This window comes from Danio rerio, chromosome 15 (genome assembly GCF_049306965.1).
Source record: "Danio rerio strain Tuebingen ecotype United States chromosome 15, GRCz12tu, whole genome shotgun sequence".
Lineage (NCBI taxonomy): Eukaryota > Metazoa > Chordata > Actinopteri > Cypriniformes > Danionidae > Danio > Danio rerio.
In genome coordinates this window covers 7,090,001-7,108,010 of record NC_133190.1, presented here as the reverse complement: position 1 = coordinate 7,108,010, position 18,010 = coordinate 7,090,001, and the positions used below count along the sequence as shown (strand labels likewise).

The window sequence follows — 18,010 nt, the reverse complement described above, 5'->3', positions numbered from 1 at the left end:
GACAGTTCATGTTTTTGTTTTGTAAAACAATGAGAATCGGTGGTTTAAAACAAATTAAAAATTACTGGAAAACAAAAATGTTGTTGTTAAATATATTTCTTAAAAGCAAGTAAATGTAAATAAATTTGAAAACAAAAGCAAGTAAATGTAAATAAATTTGAAAACAAAAGCCAGTAAATGTACATCAATTTGAAAACAAACAAAATAATTCAACAATTTCAGTTGCTTAATTTATTTGAGGTTTTAAACTTGAAAACTTGCAAGTAATTAAGAAAAAAAACACTGGATTTGTTTAAAGTTTTAATTAAAAAACTAGTTGAAACAACTTAATTTGAGTACTCGACTTAAAAATGTGGTTTATGCTATGTAAAAACGATTGAAGTGGTCAATCGTGGTCATTTGACTAACACAATAAAGTTTGTTGTCGAAACTTCATTTTTGAATATATTGATGCAAAATGTTGCGTCAATGTTCAATTATTAAAACAATGTACACTCTGAAAAATAACTCAAGAGGTTTGCTACTGATAGTTTAATACATTGTTTTAACTTAAAAATTCTAAATTGCTGATTAGATTAAAACTTTTAAGTTGCAATAATAATTTTATTAAGTTTTTAAAACAGGAAAATATTGATAATTACGTCAACTTAAAAATGCAGCTAGTTTAAAGGAAAATCTGTCACTTAGTTTAAAACAATATTTAACTTGTAGCGAGATAAAGAAATTTAGTTGATAACAATTTTTTTAATGGACATGTTTTGTATTTTTAAGTCCACACACTGATGTTATCTTTTAAATTGTTTAAATAGGACAGTTCATGTTTTTGTTTTGTAAAACATTGAAAATCGGTGGTTTAAAACAAATTAAAAATTACTGGAAAACAAAAATGTTGTTGTTAAATATATTTCTTAAAAGCAAGTAAATGTAAATAAATATGAAAACAAACAAAATAATTCAACAATTTCAGTTACTTAATTTATTTGAGGTTCTAAACTTGAAAACTTGCAAGTAACTAAGTTAAAAAAACACTGGATTTGTTTAAAGTTTTTATTAAAAAAAAACTAGTTGAAACAACTTAATTTGAGTACTCGACTTAAAAATATGGTTTATGCTATGTAAAAAACGATTGAAGTGGAAAAGGTCATTTTGCTAACACAAAGTTTGTTGTTGAAACTTCATTTTTGAATATATTGATGCAAAATTTTGCGTTAATTTGTTTTGTTTGGTCTAAACAATATATTTTTAGAGTGTAATACAGCTTTAATTTATTATTCTGTGTGTGTGTGTCCTGCTTTTTTAAAATGATCTACAAAATATTGACTAAAGTGTATTGCATACTCATTTCCAGAGCCTTTGTGTTGATTACACATGCTTGTTTCTAATCTATCCTACTCATTTATAACCCAGTTCCTCTTGGCAACCTGGATTGGTCTTTATGGAAATTAGCTGGTTTGTCTGTGTTCTTTAATCTGGCAGTTTGACACTAGAATCACCTGCAGATCTGTCTACCTTTTTTCCTTTTTTATTATAGGTTTGCACTCTCACACCACCTATTAGTAAATTTTCCACTAGTATAAAAAAGTTGATCTAACCCTGACTGCATTGTAATTAATGCACTGGAGCCATTACAGAGCCCCTATTAAAGGTTTTTGAAAATGACAATCCATGAAGTGTGTAACACAGCTCTAAGTAAAGTGAAATATCCAGTGAAGGCTTAAATCTTAAATTTAAAACTATTGATTCATCTTTAAAAGAGTGGTTCGAATGAATCGCCAGTGTAACAAGTGTTTAGCAGTGTCGGCGTGACATTGATACGGAATTCAAGCCCTGTCCATTTGTTGCACGCACAGACCCAGAAAAATTGAAACCCCCGGCCCCGCCCACAAACACTGTAAAACGGCAAAGTGGAAGAGAAACACCGTAATAGATCCCTGTTTCCCCAGTCGTGAAGATGCTGTGCTCTGAAGTGTGAGGAAAAGTTAGTGCTATGTTCCCTACCCAAAGATGAGGCAGTGAAGAGTCAGTGGTTGAAGTTAATTTTTACAAAAATACCTCAGCATTATAGCCCCAGCCTTGTGCTGTGTTCCCGTCATTTTTCTGACGAGTGCTTCAGCAATCTACACGCTTACAATAGGACATTTGTTGGCCATTTGTTAAAGGAAAGATCGGAAAAGACTATTGATGCACGGGACTTTCTCAGAGTTTGACAGGGGCTTTGTAGTACACAGTTCATGGATCAGTTTCTTCCTCCATTTCACAAGTGTAAGTAACTTAAGTGTGATTAAAATGGTTGCCTCCTTGTTTTCTCTAGCTTGCAAATTATGTTTTAAATTGTGTTTTGTTACTTGTAACCACTTGTCTGGTTAACTCTTTATATTCTCATATCGTGTCTAAAGCCATGTTAAAAACGTGACGTGTGCATTGTGAGCTCGCGATAGAATGACATTTGTCGTTGCTATGGCCATCGTCAGCTGTTGCTATACACGTGTGGTGGTCAAGTTTAAAAATAGTTCAGCTTTTGCCACTGTGTGGATTGATACTGGATGTGTGTCATGGCTAAGAATAGAGTATGCTGGTGTTGAAATGCATTGCTTTAATGTACTACTGCATTGGGCTCACACATACACTCTGCACTCTGACTACTTCAAAATTGTTGATAAGCCGTGGTGGGCATTTCTCTCTGTCTCCTCTGATTGCAGTTGACCAAGCGCAATAGACTGGGTCATCGAACCAATCAGCAGATTAGCATCATGCAAAGAAGGGGTTTGGAAACAAATGAATCGCTGATCGAATCATATGGGAGTCGTTGAGATAATCAAGTCAAAATAAATGCACATTATATAACATTAAAAGTGTTTTTTGACCTTGCATGCATATCAGACTGTTGTTTGAGACCCCCAAAACCAAAATATGATCCTTTTTAAATGTATAACAGGGGCTCTTTAAAAGTTAGTGCTAGAGGTCATGCTATAATAATACATCATTGATAGAGCTTTCTCCAGTAATAAGATCAAAAACACTTCCCACTCACGAGAGGTAAGGTGATGAGTACAGGTATTTCACATTTTTGCCAGACTGGATTATTGACCAAAACTATGCATATTTTAATAACCATTTTAATGCCTTATAACAATGTTACACCACAGGCATGCATACAAGTTTTGTCTCTCACTTTTGTTTCCTCAAATAGGGTTGCATTAGACTTCATCAGATATCGTAGTAATGTTGTAAAACACTCCTGGGCCAACTTCCTCTTACACATTTGAAACATGGGCTGAAACATTCCAAACCAAAGATAAGCAATAGAGAAAGAATACACAGCAAAATGTATTAGAATAGTTCATATAATCCAGATGCTATTATTTTTTCGGTTACACTTTATCTTAATGGTCCGTTTGTTGAATTTAAGTTACATTGCATCTACATGCCAACTAATTCTCATTAGATTATAAGTAGACTGTAGGTTAGGGTTAGTGTAAGTTGACATGTACTTGCAAAGTTTCTTTTAGTCAGTTAAATGTCTGTTGAATGACTGTTAAATGTCAGTATCAACAGATAATAATGAGATAGTCTACTAACACTCAAATGGACCCTCAAAATAAAGTGTTACCTTTTTTCCATTAAAATAAACATCCATTAGTTACACCTTAAAAAAATGACATTATACTAAAATATATAAATGATTGCACAAAGAAAGGAATCATGTTAACAAGCATCATCAAGGTTAATCTCATGAAACCTTGTAAGAATTTAGCAGAGTAGACTTTTCTAATTAAATCTAATTGTAAGAACACAAAGAAATGTAATTTTGATTACTTTGGAATGTTAATTGTAAAATATTTACGGTATTTTATTTTGTACATTTCTGGAAATTTTAAAATGTAGTATTTTTTTTAATATAGTTTACTATTAATTTAATTGCATTCAATTTACTCGTGTTTAAAAATGTTACAATTCACAAAGAAATTACAGTAATGAGAATGTAGTTCAATTGTTTTAGTTGCTTGTCACACATGGTGTCATAAAAAAAAAATAACAGCCATGTTCGCTTGTATGTCATTCCAATTTTTTTCTTTCAGACACATTTAACCCTGATACCTCATATGATACATTTAAATGTAATGTAAATAATATTTCAAACTTTATATTTAAAGCGTTATGTTATTTCATAAGAGCCGTCCCCCAAGCAGAACACCACCTCTCAACTACAGTGTTTGCTGTCTTTCGCTCGTGCTGTTTCTGTCCCCTTTGAGGTTTCTGCACTATTTCTACGTTCTCTATATTGTTATTATAGGCAGGTGAGAGATACAAGAGCTCAAAGGAACAGAGGTCGACAGTAAACCGGAGCAGGCCAGAGTGTAGTGAAACTACTTTAGATGTCATGTTCACCCTCTGCAGGCTCTGAATGGTTATTCTGTTTTGTCAGTCTTCTCTGCCTCCGCCACAGCACTTTTGGAGCTCTGACTGGCTTCTTTGTCAGTCTTTTTGGCATCTTTGCTGTCAATCAAAGCATGTTCACGCTTCACCATCTCCTCCAGCTCTTTCTGAAATAAAAGACAGTAAAACATAAGCAGGTAAAAGATTACAGATTTTAAATTAAACGTAAGGTGTGTATGTAGTTTTGCCAGTATTTACTTTCCAGCCCAGCAGTTCAGCGAGAGTCATGCAGCCATCGTCACAGGTGCTCAGATGAGCCACATCTCTGTGAATAATCAATAATCATAGGAATCAATAAGCTTCTTTTCTCTCTGTTTGTTTAAATGCTTGTTTACAACAATGCTATGAATTATTTCAGATTTTTTAAATAATAATTTTACCTACATAAGATGCATAACAGAGATAGTTCACCCAAAAATAAAGAGCATTTACTTGCTCTCAAGTTGTTCCAAACCTTAATGCCCAAACCTTTTAGTATACAGGGGCCAAAAATCAAATATCATTGAGAGCCATGGGCCAAAGAAAAATATGGCAAACTATTTTACATTAAAGTTGCCATGGGTAACTGCATAATTTATTTCATAATATTTAAAAATCAAAAGAAAACATTACTTTGAATTGTAGTAACTAATGCAGTAAATATATTTAAAAATGATAAATTATTGCAATAAAACATAATCACATTTATAACACAGTGGAGTTCAATGCTGAATATAGTCAGGCATAATCTGCCTTTGCCTTGATTTGCTCACCAAAGTTTCTGCATTGTCCTCTATCCGTCGGGTGACTGTATGTACATTTTAAACTAAATTACAGCATTTAAATTGAATTTTACATTTATTTAACATTTATTTTAGTTAGCTTTTTATAGCATCTGTAACAGTCTTTGTACATTCATTTTCTTGTCGGCTTAGTCCCTTTATTAATTTGGGGTCGCCACAGCGGAATGAACCACCAACTTATCCAGCAAGTTTTTATGACAGACCCCATCTAAACTATCCCCATCATTTTTCCTCTTCTCAGATGTGATGGCGGGCCAAATCAAAGGTTACCGTGGGCCCTAGTTTGGGCATCTCTGCCTTATTGAGTTTTTTTTTTTTTTTTTTTTTGTGAAACACAAAAAAAAGTATTTTGAAAAATGTTAGTAACCTTTAACTGCTGACATCCATAGTAGGACGAAATTACTATTAAAGTCAAGGGTTACAGGTATCCAACATGTTTTCCTATAACTTCTTTTGGGTTAAACAGCAAAAATCCATTCAAACCGCTGAAGCGTAAGTTAATTATGACAGAATTAAATTTTTTGGGTGTACTACTATCACTTGAAATTGAATGAAAACCCCAAATGTTTATTTTAATGTCAAATAAATTTATTGTATTATTCAAAGTTCATTTCTGTAAGAAAATGGCTATTTAGATTTTTTGTTTATATTTTTAACAATGTTTTATTACCATGTTTTATTATTTCAAGTCTACATTGGAAAACAGGATTAATATATTTGTAATATTTGGGTCATTTGTAAAATAAAAAATTGTAGTATTTGCATAATAAATCATATTTGTTTTATTATTTTTTCAGATTCAATTAGTTACATCATATTACATCTTATTATTAGAAGCCAAGCACTGAAGGTGGGTAGGCACCTATTGTATCCGTTCTGGTTCTTATTATTCTTCTGGCTTCTTCTTCTTCTTCCGCTCTGGTAGTCTACAGAAGCCCTATGAACCGTTTGCGGCATTTGTGCAAACTTTGGCACCCATAGATATATACATTAGATGTCGCCTGGCCTATTGTTGTCTATTGAACAGAATGCGTCAATAGCGCCGCCATCTTGCTACAGGGTAGCGCTCCTTTGAAATGAATGCGGGACCAAGGTACAGTGGAGGACTGTGGCCATCCAAAGCCAGAGATATACACATATACACATATATCTATGATCGGGAGTTTTCCTGGATGTTAGTATGTAATTTATTTTTTCTAATTATGAAAATTTTACATCACTTTTCTACATTGATGGATCAGTGACCGCACGGGCATTCCTGACAAAAAGCTTGTGATTGTGTGTATAGAAATGTACTATTCACCCTCCCTGTTAAATTTGATCTAATCATGTCCTGAAACACACCTCCTCTCCTGCGTTCACTTCTCATACTGACGAAGGGAGCGATTCGTTTGTGAATGAATCCCCCGAACGACTCTTTCGCTAACCGACAATAATACAAGTTTCTGGCAGCGCAGCATCTCGCTGTCATATTTCTTTTGCATTGTTTGCTGATTTTATTCAACAAAACTAGCATAAGCCGAGTGTTTAGAGCGAGTTGGAGCTGCTTTGCCGTATGGTGAATGCAGTATGTGACTGTTATCATCAATAACGTTACCTGATTAGCACAAAACTTCAGAACATACAAAAACAGAAAAAAACTTAATATTACCTATGAAATGTTCTGCCTTTGTGCTTTGTTTTCTTTGTTTGCTCGTTACTACACCCGTAGACTGCGCTAAAGTCCAGCATCTTCACGTAATAACACTGTCTTGACTAGTGCGGTTGAATGACATTTGTCCTGGGAGCACTGTACCAATGTGGCGGCGCTATTGACGCATGTTCAGGGTCCCTATGCGATATCTAGTGTATATATCTATGTTTGGCACCCTCATAGAGAACAGTCTGATTTTAAACCACAACAAATTTGAACTCTCTCTCAAACTCTCTAGTGCCACCACTTGTCCAAAGTTTCACTTATGTTAATCTGTATAACTTTTGAACCAAATGAGCTACAATCCATTTTCCCCCTGTGATTCCTTGGCTCAAACACACCTCATGACGTCCTTTTCCATCATGAAAATATTTTTGCTGTTTCAAATTTTTCGTAAAACCAATTTGAACAAATTCGTCCAAGGCCATTTGTCCGAGTTTCACCAAAATGAAATTACTTTATATACAGACCATGCTGACAAAAGGTTATGGAATTCAAGTTGATTAGATGAACCACTTTCAATTATCTTGCTAACAAATTTAACTTGATGTTTGTTATGACAACCATGGTCTGAAGTGAGCTTGATGTGATGCTGCCAGATGACATACAGGCTAAATCACTGCAATGGATTATTGAAATCAAACCTAATGTGTGTGATCTAGACCTGGCATTGACCAAACTACTGTACGTCAGTTTGCGCCACCTTCTGGGTAAAATTGACTATTAAATTCTATCAATAGAAATCATGCAAAATTTATCAAATGACTTTAGAATAGTTTGGTCTTTTGTCATAAGACTGGTCTTGTTAGATTTCTTAGATCATCCAGAGAACATTGATATCATTTATTCGCTAATTGACAGGACTTCCTTTCCACTATCTTGTATTAGTTTGAAAATCTGTTGTTTTGACCTCTCCGTAGATAGTTTGCCCAATTTTCATCAAATTTAGCTCAGACCATACTGCCAAAAAGTTATAGAGTTTTCCAGTTGCTATGTAGCTTGTTGCCTTGCTTGTTTATGATGTGGCCACTGGGCTGCTTGGCCTTGATAATTGTTGCTTGCAGATATATAATTTTTTTGTATTAATATTATTTCCAAAAAAAAAAAAAAACATTAAAGAAATCTTTTTTTTTCCCTCAGACCACCAGTATTTCCATTTTTTTTAAATCTTGAAATAAAACCTAAATTAAATGTAAAATACATAAAAAGTAAATAAACTTGAATTGAAAACTTTTGAGCTTATGACTAGGAATCTGTCAGGTTTCATTAAAAATATCCTGATCTGATATGATGAGAAAAAAACAACAACTCTTAGACAGCTGTTAAAAATGACACTGGTCTCACCTGTAGGCCTTATCTGAATCAAAATCCATTCCGCCTCCAAAACTGAATAGCCCCATGCCAAATTCAGACTGTAAGAAAAAAAAGTGTAAGACGTGTAATAAGCCAACGTGTAATTATAAAATGAATTTCATTCATGTTTATTAGAATTAGCCAAAGACCTGTCCAGTTTTCTCCATATTGATCAGCAATCGTGGACAGCGGTTTGAGACTCTGCAAAAATCAGAGAAATAAAAATGATTGAAATTAGAAAATTACCTTTTTGATTAATATTTGGAATAAATTAACCTGACTAATTTTTATTTCATGCTTTATAAATTAATACAAATGAAAGCTCCTACAATTCCTATGCCGGAATATGCGAACATTTTTTGCTATTTCTGCGCAGAATTTTGTTAAAAATCTGCAGATTTATGCGAATGATTTTGGGAGTATCATAACTAAAACCTTTATATATATATATATATATATATATATATATATATATATATAAGTAATACCTTTTTAACTTGTATTTAATGTTGCAAATCTTGTTAGATCCACAATGCAAATCTTATTAGATGCACTTTATTTGGTAAACAAAGCAAGTCTCTCATATAAAATATTTACTTAAAGACAGAAAATATTACTTTACAAACTAAAATGTAAATAAATCATATACATATTTTATATTAGTCAATATTATTACTGAAATTAATTTAAAAACTGAATAAATATAAATTAACACACATTTACACAGGTAAATAAACAGTATCAATGATGGGCCTACCCTTACGTAAGAAGCTACTTCAAAAGATTGTAAAAGAATCTCTTTCTTCAAATGTTGTTATGGTTGTGAAGTTTGAATCATTACATTTCCAAAACATTAAATTAACAATTCAGTGGCTTTATTTTTCCAAACACGTTTCTGTTATGCCATTATGTACTGTTATAGATCAAAAATCACTGGCTTATTGTTTAGTCTGTGTAAAAAAATATATTTACAGAAATTTTCACAGCTTTTCCTATATATATTTTTTTCTTCTTGGGAAAATCTTTTTTTGTTGTTGTTGTTTGTTTGGCTAAAAAAATATCAGCTTTAATTAAAAAAAAAAAAATCAAAATTAACATTAAAGTCAATATTATTACCACCTTAAGAATTTTTTTTGATTGTCTACAGAACAAACAACTGTTAATCATATTATTTTTATATTATTAATCGAATAACTTGCCTAATTATATATACTTGTATAGTTAACATGGTAACCTAGTGCACTTTAAGCTGAATACTAGTGTATTGCAAAATAGGTAGAAAAATATTTTGCACTGTGACAATGGCAAAGACAAAATAAATTTGTTATAATTAGTTGTTTAAGTTATAAGTATTTGTTTAAAAATGTTGAATTTTTTTTTTTCTTCATTAAGCAACAATTAACATTTAAAAAAAAATTAAGTTTCGAAGGGAAGCCAACAATTTTGACTTGATACACACACTATTTATTTATTAACTTATATACTCAAGCACAAATAATTCATAGCCCTGGGGTATGAATAATGTTGCGCTTGACTATATATACACAGCTGAGTTTTCAGTAACATTGCTAACATGATACTTTAGACATCAGCAAATTATAATATGTTGATATGCTGTTCTTTTATGATTAATTATTGCTGGCAATCATTAATTCTGATTATTATAACTCTACACTTTAAATCTTTTTTTTCTGTGCTTCATAACATTGTGGAAATATGACATTTTAAGACTCTTTGATGAGAAGAAAATCCCAAATAACGACATTCATTTGAAATAAAATCTGTCTATAAAATTATAAATGTTTTAATTATTATAATAATTTTGAATGGTACTGCATCCTATTTTCCTCAAAAATATTAAACAGAGCAATGGTTTTCAAGACGAATGATAACAAACGTTTCATGATAGCAAATCAGCATATTATAATGATTTCTGAAAAATCATGTAACATTGAAGACTGGAGAAAAACTCTTGCTTTAAAATCACAGTAATAAATTAAATTTAAAACTACATTAAATTAAAAAAAAACTTTAGAAATTAACAGTTTTACTTATTTTAGTGTACATATAAAATACCATAACCTATTTAGTCAAGCCTGCAACAGTTCCATGTGAATTCTGCAAAGCAGAGGATCTTACCTGCTCACTAGAGATGCAAATGGCTGAACCTGCAAAGATGTCCCCATTATGATCAGAAGGTCACATTGAGGAAAGTCCTGTGGTAAACAATAGAATGACATTATTTACAATACTTAAAATATTAGAGCACGGCACTAAAAAGTCATGGTTGTGGGTTCAATTACAAAAGACAGCAAGAACTGATAATAGGTGTACATTGAGTGCAACGAATTGTCTCTTTCCATTAAAGTGCCTTCCAAATGTGTGTACAGTAACTGATTTAAAATGTCAAACTGAGAATGCAAAAAAATTGAATTGAACTGTACTGAATCCTCACCGCTTTCATTGAAGTGAAAAATCGGGAAGGCAGACTTTCCCCAAAAAACACAATATCTATAAACAGACAAAAACAAATGATTAGACATTCTAATTCTAATTAATTAATTAATTTTAATTAGACATTAGACACAAACAAAAGCAGTTTATTGATGGACTAAGTTTGATTTTAGAAAACTAAAAGGAATCACAGCCCATATGGGTCTTACCGGGTTTTACGAGGCTTCCACAGGAATCGCACTTAGGAATTTCTTCAGAGAAAATTTGATCTGTGAGTCAGAAACACAAAATATTGAAGCAAACTACTTTTCCGCATCTTATTTAAAACTGAGCAGAGTTCAGTACTGTACTTTTCATCCAGTCCATGCTGTACTCTTTACGACAGAGGAAGCTCACACAGTGAGATGTGTGAAATGTACCATGAGCTTCAATCAGGTCCTCCCCTTCCAGTCCTGCAACCCTTTCTAGAGTATCAATATTCTTAAAAAAATATGTGAGAGAATATAATACAAAATAAACCATTACCCAGTGTGTGTGTGTACGTGTTTTTGTGACATATCAGGACACAAATCTGTATAATGACATAGGTATGACACAGGTATTACAAAAAGGAGGTGAAATATGAAGACATTGGTGATGTCTTCATTTCTCAAAATGCTTATAAATCCTACAGAATGAGTTTAATCAGAGTAAAGCTGCACACAGTCTACTGTGATGGTTGGGTTTAGGGGTGGGGTGAGGGCAATACAATATACAGTTTGGACAGTATAAAATGAATAGAAACCTATGTAATGTCCCCACTTTTCACAAAAACCAACGTGTGTGTGTGCATGTATGTATGCAATACACACATGTACATATATATTCATATAACACTCACTTGAGAATAACAGCGCCTCAGTAAGCCTTTGTCTTTCAGCATCTTTATGAAATAGTGGCACACTGTGGGCTGGAGAAAGCAAAGATCATCACAGTCAAATAACATTTAGGCCCACTATATATTGTGTGAAATAAATATTGTGGCATACCAGGGTGGTAAATACACTAACATTTCTTTATATATATTCAATTTATGCAGCTATTTTGTTAGTTGTACACATTGTATAGGTACAAAGGCATGAAAGAATGATTTAAATATATACAGTAGACATCCTGTATACACACAAACATACAGGGGGTTGGATAATGAAACTGAAACACCTGGTTTTAGACCAAAATAATTCAAAATAAATCCGGTATAAGATTCTGACGATATGATAACCTTGGATAAAAAAATAAAAATAAAAAATCACGATTTCACGATATTGTTATTACTGCTCTAAAATATATTCTATTTAAAGGTCTGGGTAAAAAACCAAGGTAACACTTTATAATAACTACACACTATAAATCATTAATTAAGCATTAGCAAATAGTGAATTCATTATCCGTTAAGCATTAACTCTACATTAATAAACGTTAGTAAGCAGTTTATAACTGCAGTTACAAATGCTCTATTCTTGACATAACTATATTTAAAATGTGCTTAATAATTGTACTTTCATATTTGGTAAATTATTAATTTTTCATTACTAAATTAAGTATTGCATTATTTACAAACCATTTGTATGTAAGAGTAGTTGAGGGTTTTTAGGATCATTCAGAATGAGTTAGTAAATGATTAATAAAATATTGAAATTAATGTTTATATGTCTTATTATTCAGGCATATATTAATGGTTATTATGTATGTTAATAAATGCTTTATTAACTCAACTTAACCTAGTTTTGTGACCTTATCTAAAGTGAGGACTATTCATGCTTTATAAATCCCTTATAAATGACAAGTAAAGGCTCAGTTTAATTCTAAACAGGAAAATGACATTATTCATTCCTATTTAATTAAAGATACACACATGAAACTGTACTTCAAATAAAAAATAAATCTTTGCAACCTGATATAAAATAAAATCACTGTAGAGTTTAAACAATACATTTTATTACATTGTTTAATTATTATATTGTTGTTTTATCCAGTTTTGTTTTATTTTGACACTCCTGTTATTCAGCAATGTTTAAACTTTACAGTAATTTTACATTTTAGTAAAGATTGCAAAGATTATAGTTCATTTGATTCTGAGCCTTTAATTGTCATTTATAAGGGATTTATAAAGCATAAATAGTCCTTACTTTAGATTAGGTCACAAAACTGCATGAAGTTGAGTTAATAAAGCATTTATTAACATATTAGTTGACTATTAGTAAATGCCTGAATATTAAGATATATAAACATTGATTTCAATATTTTATTAATCATTTACTAACTCATTCTGAATAATCCTAAAAACCTTCAACTACTCTTAAATACAACTGGTTTGTAAATAATGCGATACTTAATTTAGTAATGAAAAATAAATAATTTACTAAGTATGAAAATACAATTATTAAGCACATTTTAAATATGGTTATAAGTCAAGAGTAGAGCATTTGTAGCAGCAGTTATAAACTGCTTACTAACGTTTATTAATGTAGAGTTAATGCTTAACAGATAATGAATTTACTATTTGCAAATGCTTAATAAATGATTTATAGTGTGTAGTTATTATAAAGTGTTACCAAAACTAAAACTTTTTTTCCATTTGAACACAATATATTTTATTTAACTTTTAAACTATTTTGGAACAGTAAACATGTCATGCTAACTAATTCAAATGAATCATTGACTTTTGCTGTCTTCATTAGGTTTTTTTCATTATGTCTTTTCAGCTGAAGGTACTGTTGTCATGAAAAACAAAATGTAAAAATACCTTACATAATACCTTAGTAACTGTATTGCAGAAAATGTTGGCGGTTTTAAAACCTTGACTTTTTCAAACCGCAGTATACCTTGACAAAGATGATAATCATCCCATGCCTAGCTGACAAAACATCAGTTTGTCTTAGGAATGACAGTCAAGTCCTGGATACAAGTGGATACAAGTCCTGCACAGTGGCCAGAGGGTTTTGTGAGCGATTCTTCTTGCTGAATAGTGGCCAAGTCACTATGTGATGCTAGTGGAGGAAAATGTTTTTTGAATCGCTTCTCCAAAACACTCTAAAAGTGGCTCAATAATATTTAGGATCTGGTGACTGTACAGGTCATGGCAGATGTTCAACTGCATTATCATGTTCATCAAACCACTCTGTCACCAGTCTTGCTGTGTGTATTGGTGCATTAACATTCTGATACACGGCACCGCCTTAAGGATACAATGTTTGAACTAGAGGTCTGCAGATTTCTCAACCAGACCGGATTTTTTGCAGCGCGGGAATAAATTTCCAAATAAAGCGTGGGAGCGAGGCGAGGCAGTGGCGCAGTAGATAGTAGTGCTGTCGCCTCACAGCAAGAAGGTCGCTGGGTCAGTTGTTCGAACCTCGGCTCAGTTGGTGTTTCTGTGTGGAGTTTGCATGTTCTCCCTGCCTTCGTGTGGGTTTCCTCCGGGTGCTCCGGTTTCCCTCACAGTCCAAAGACATGCGGTACAGGTGAATTGGGTAGGCTAAATTGTCCGTAGTGTATGAGTGTGTGTGTGAATGTGTGTGTGGATGTTTCCCAGAAATGGGTTGCGGCTGGAAGGGCATCCGCTGTAAAAACTTGCTGGATAAGTTGGCGGTTCATTCCGCTGTGGCAACCTCGGATTAATAAAGGGACTAAGCCGACAAGAAAATGAATGAATGAATGAGCGTGGGAGCGGTCGGTAACTGGTGTAATTTTGGACGGGAGAGGGCGGTCTAACGATATCACTCGCAGCTCCCGAGCGAGTGAATGAGAGAACGTGATGCTGTGTTAAGCTTGTTTGTTGCCGTCTATGTGTGTGTGTGTGTTTGTGTGCGAATGAGAGAGAGCTTTGTGCTGTCTTATGCGTGTGTGTGTGTGAATGAGAGAGAGCGTGATGCTGTCTGTGTGTGTCACTTGCTTGGTGCTTATGTGTGTGTGTTTATTGAGACAGCTTGTTATAGGCTGTCTGGACTATGTATAGCAGGGTTTTGTTCTCCCCCCGCCTGTTAGCGGGAATGTGCATGTCTGGTAGAAAACGGGGCGGGACGGGCAGTGGGACAACAAATGCTGAATATAAGCGGGATCGGTCGGGTTCGGACTAAAACCTGGCGGTGGTGGGATTCAAAATTTAGTCACGCGCAGACCTCTAGTTTAAACCACTGAGTGCACATGGTCCTCTAGGATATGCCATGATATTGCAGCCCAAACTATCACTGATCGACCCCCATGCTTCACTCTAGGCCAGTGGTTCTCAAACTTTTTTCACCAAGTACCACCTTAGAAAAAAATCGTCTCTCCAAGTACCACCTTACGACGCTATTTTTTAACCAGTATTAAAAAATAGCATCGTAAGCCTAATTAAGCAGCTACAGGTGTGCACAGTTTTAAAACAATGCAGATTACTTCCTATTAGTAAGAATATGTATTATTGTCAGTCACTTTAAACATTTGAAATAGTCTGAACATTAACTGTGCTTGCAGATAAAAAAAAAAAAAGTTTTAGTTAAAATGTGCTTTTAAAAGTTCATAAAAAAATGGCGCTGCTCTTAAAAAGTAAAAAGAAGACTGCTGTACTTAAATCTAAAGTATTCATAGTAGCCTATTCATCAAAAGCTGGAAATGCTGCTTTGACCTTATAAATATAGGCTATATGTCATATTCATACACTTTCAGACAAATCTTGAAATAAATGTTAAATGTACATATGACAGGGTTCATACAGGCACAGCCTAATGAAAATCAATTCCAGCACTTTTTTTTTTTTTCCCAAGACTGACATGCTATGTATTGAAGACCTGAAATGTATTCTCAGCAACCCATAAAACATTGCATAGGAATAGATAAAAATAAAAAACATTTAAAATAATATTTATTAATAATATAATAAACCTGCACTAAGTGCTTGTGAAATCTTTTTTGTACTCAAGTAAAAATACTATTACACTGCTAAAATAACAAAAATTTTAGTAAATAATACTAATATTAGGTAAAAGTACAAATTACTCTTTTAAAAAGTACTAGTTGGTTACTTTTGAAAAAAAAAAATCTGATTTTCATTATGAAATCACTTTTTTTTAAGTGTAAACCTGATTTAATGGTTTGATTGCTTACATCCCAAAGCTACATGTATAATTTGCACTAACAAAGGAAGTATAGTAAATTTTTCCTTTCATGACAATTAATCTTTTTCAATAGCACTGGTAAAACCACCAAATAATCTTTAAGGCCATAGAGACACTTTTTGCCCATTTTTAAAAATATATATTTTTAAGCTTTGAAAGGTTAAATTAAAGTATATGGTAAAAAGATTTAAATTTAGCCTTTTATTTACATATTTTACACTATTTTCTTTACAATATGGCAAATTTGTTTCTTAAATAGCTGTACATCACATGTAGATTTTATTTTACTCTTGATCTTAATCTAAAATAGAAACGTAAAAAAATACAAGTACACTGTCAGTAAAAAAAAATAAAACAAATGACTTCATTTTACTTGAGGTATTTGAAATATGACGACACTACATTTATCAAAGCAGTGCTTTAAGAGCCTTATTGTAAATTGTGATAAATAAACAATAAGTAGGCTAACAATGGATTGCTTTGACCTGTAATGCTTTAGGACAGATAAGAATACATATAAATCACACAAATACCTCATCCAGAAACATTTCCAGCATAATTATTTTGTCGTAAAGAAATAAAAAAAATTTCCACCTTTGCTAAAAGTAAGTTCACTTCACAACACAGCCAAATAAGAAGACCATTAGCATTGTCATCGATCATGTATCAATCTATTTCCAAATATTTGATAACTTTGAATACTTTTGACTAAATTTAGTCAAGGAGCAAAGATAAATAATGTCTACTTTAATAGTGGAAAGATCGCGATTGTATTCTATCTGAGCACACAGGCGATCATGAGAGCACTTGCAGTTCATTTGAAAAAAAGCCTATTTAAGAGCTCGCATATCTGTTTTAGCGATTTGTGTACATGAATGCGCTCTCGTGTTAAAATAAACCACTCGCCGCATTTGCAGAAATGAGTAATTGCGCAATACCTTCATTCCCGCGCCGCCATTCAGACTGTGTTTAGAGGAGTGACAGGTCAGAGGCGAGTCGACTGGCTGTCGGAGAGCGAAACGTGTATGAAGATCATCAAATAGGCAGGAAATAAGTCCGCGGTTAAATTACTCTGCTAGACATCTCTGTAGTGAAAACATCCGAGAAGCATTATTCCAACAAAACATTTGTTTTTAAGTTGTTTTTTCTGTCTCTGCAACACAGAAAGCCTTTGTCCCGCCCTTACGTTACACGCAACTAGACAAGGTCGACTGTGATTGGCCACTTTTCATGTCAGTCAAATCACGCTTCAGAATCAATTCTTAAACTTCGGAAACTGATTTTCAGCAGCTTATGACACAATGCACTAAAATAAACACTCTAAGCACAGCGTTGTGATCGTACGCTTCACAAAACAGCCAATGCTGATTACATCAATGTTATATTACGCATTAAAGGATTAAAAGTGTTAATTGTTTCTTTCATTTTTCAGCGATTCCTCCGCGTACCACTAGGAGGAAGCCCGCGTACCACAGTTTGAGAACCACTGCTCTAGGCAACAGTCTGAGTGGTATGCTTCTTTGGGGCTTCTCCACACCGTAACTCTCCGGATGTGGGAAAGACAGTGATGGTGGACCTATCAGAAAACAAAACATGCTCACATTGACCACATCTCACGATTTTTGCTGCTGGCACCACTGAAACTGACATTTGGCATAGGCACAAGTGAAAAAAGTTAGGCTATAGCAGCCCGGCCATGTATACTGACCCTGTGGAGCTTCAAACAGGGCTCGAAATGAACTTTTTTACTTGGTAGCACCGGTGCTCCCAACTTCAAATATTTAGGAGCACCCAACAAAAATGAATGAGCACCGCTGCAAATAGTTTTTTAAGGGATTTATTGTATTTTAAAGCAACAATAAATCGTGAAAATTTTGAACGTGCATGAATATCTGCTATAAAAAGTCTGTTACTTTCTGAAAAATAAATGTATAGTTTGCATCAAACAAATATGAAGCATTGCAGTTAGAAATATTTATTTTGTACTGCTGTTTTATATGAATGTCAATTTAATAAATAATATTTCTGCTACAAAACGAACAAAAGATTATAATAAATAATTCAATTCAATGCTGAAAGCTGCAAAGCAGTCATCAGTAAATAAATTAAAAAATAATATACACTTCAAAAAAGAATAGACAAAGGAAAGTAAGTAA

The 18,010-nt window shown here is 33.1% G+C and overlaps 1 protein-coding gene across 8 annotated transcripts in view; it reads right to left on the bottom strand.

Moving 5' to 3' along the window:
- Nucleotides 1-3,100: 3,100 nt before the first annotated feature.
- sirt2 (sirtuin 2 (silent mating type information regulation 2, homolog) 2 (S. cerevisiae)) overlaps nucleotides 3,101-18,010 on the bottom strand; it is a 23,011-nt gene continuing 8,101 nt past the window's right edge. For all 8 annotated transcript variants that reach the window (XM_009291478.5, XM_009291476.5, XM_009291477.5 and 5 more), the window contains 9 exon segments: nucleotides 11,600-11,668; nucleotides 11,070-11,199; nucleotides 10,929-10,988; nucleotides 10,721-10,776; nucleotides 10,405-10,481; nucleotides 8,415-8,466; nucleotides 8,257-8,324; nucleotides 4,636-4,702; nucleotides 3,101-4,544 (listed from right to left, as the gene is read on the bottom strand). In XM_009291478.5, the coding sequence (XP_009289753.1) occupies nucleotides 4,410-4,544; nucleotides 4,636-4,702; nucleotides 8,257-8,324; nucleotides 8,415-8,466; nucleotides 10,405-10,481; nucleotides 10,721-10,776; nucleotides 10,929-10,988; nucleotides 11,070-11,199; nucleotides 11,600-11,668 (714 nt within the window). In that variant the 3' untranslated portion in view covers nucleotides 3,101-4,409.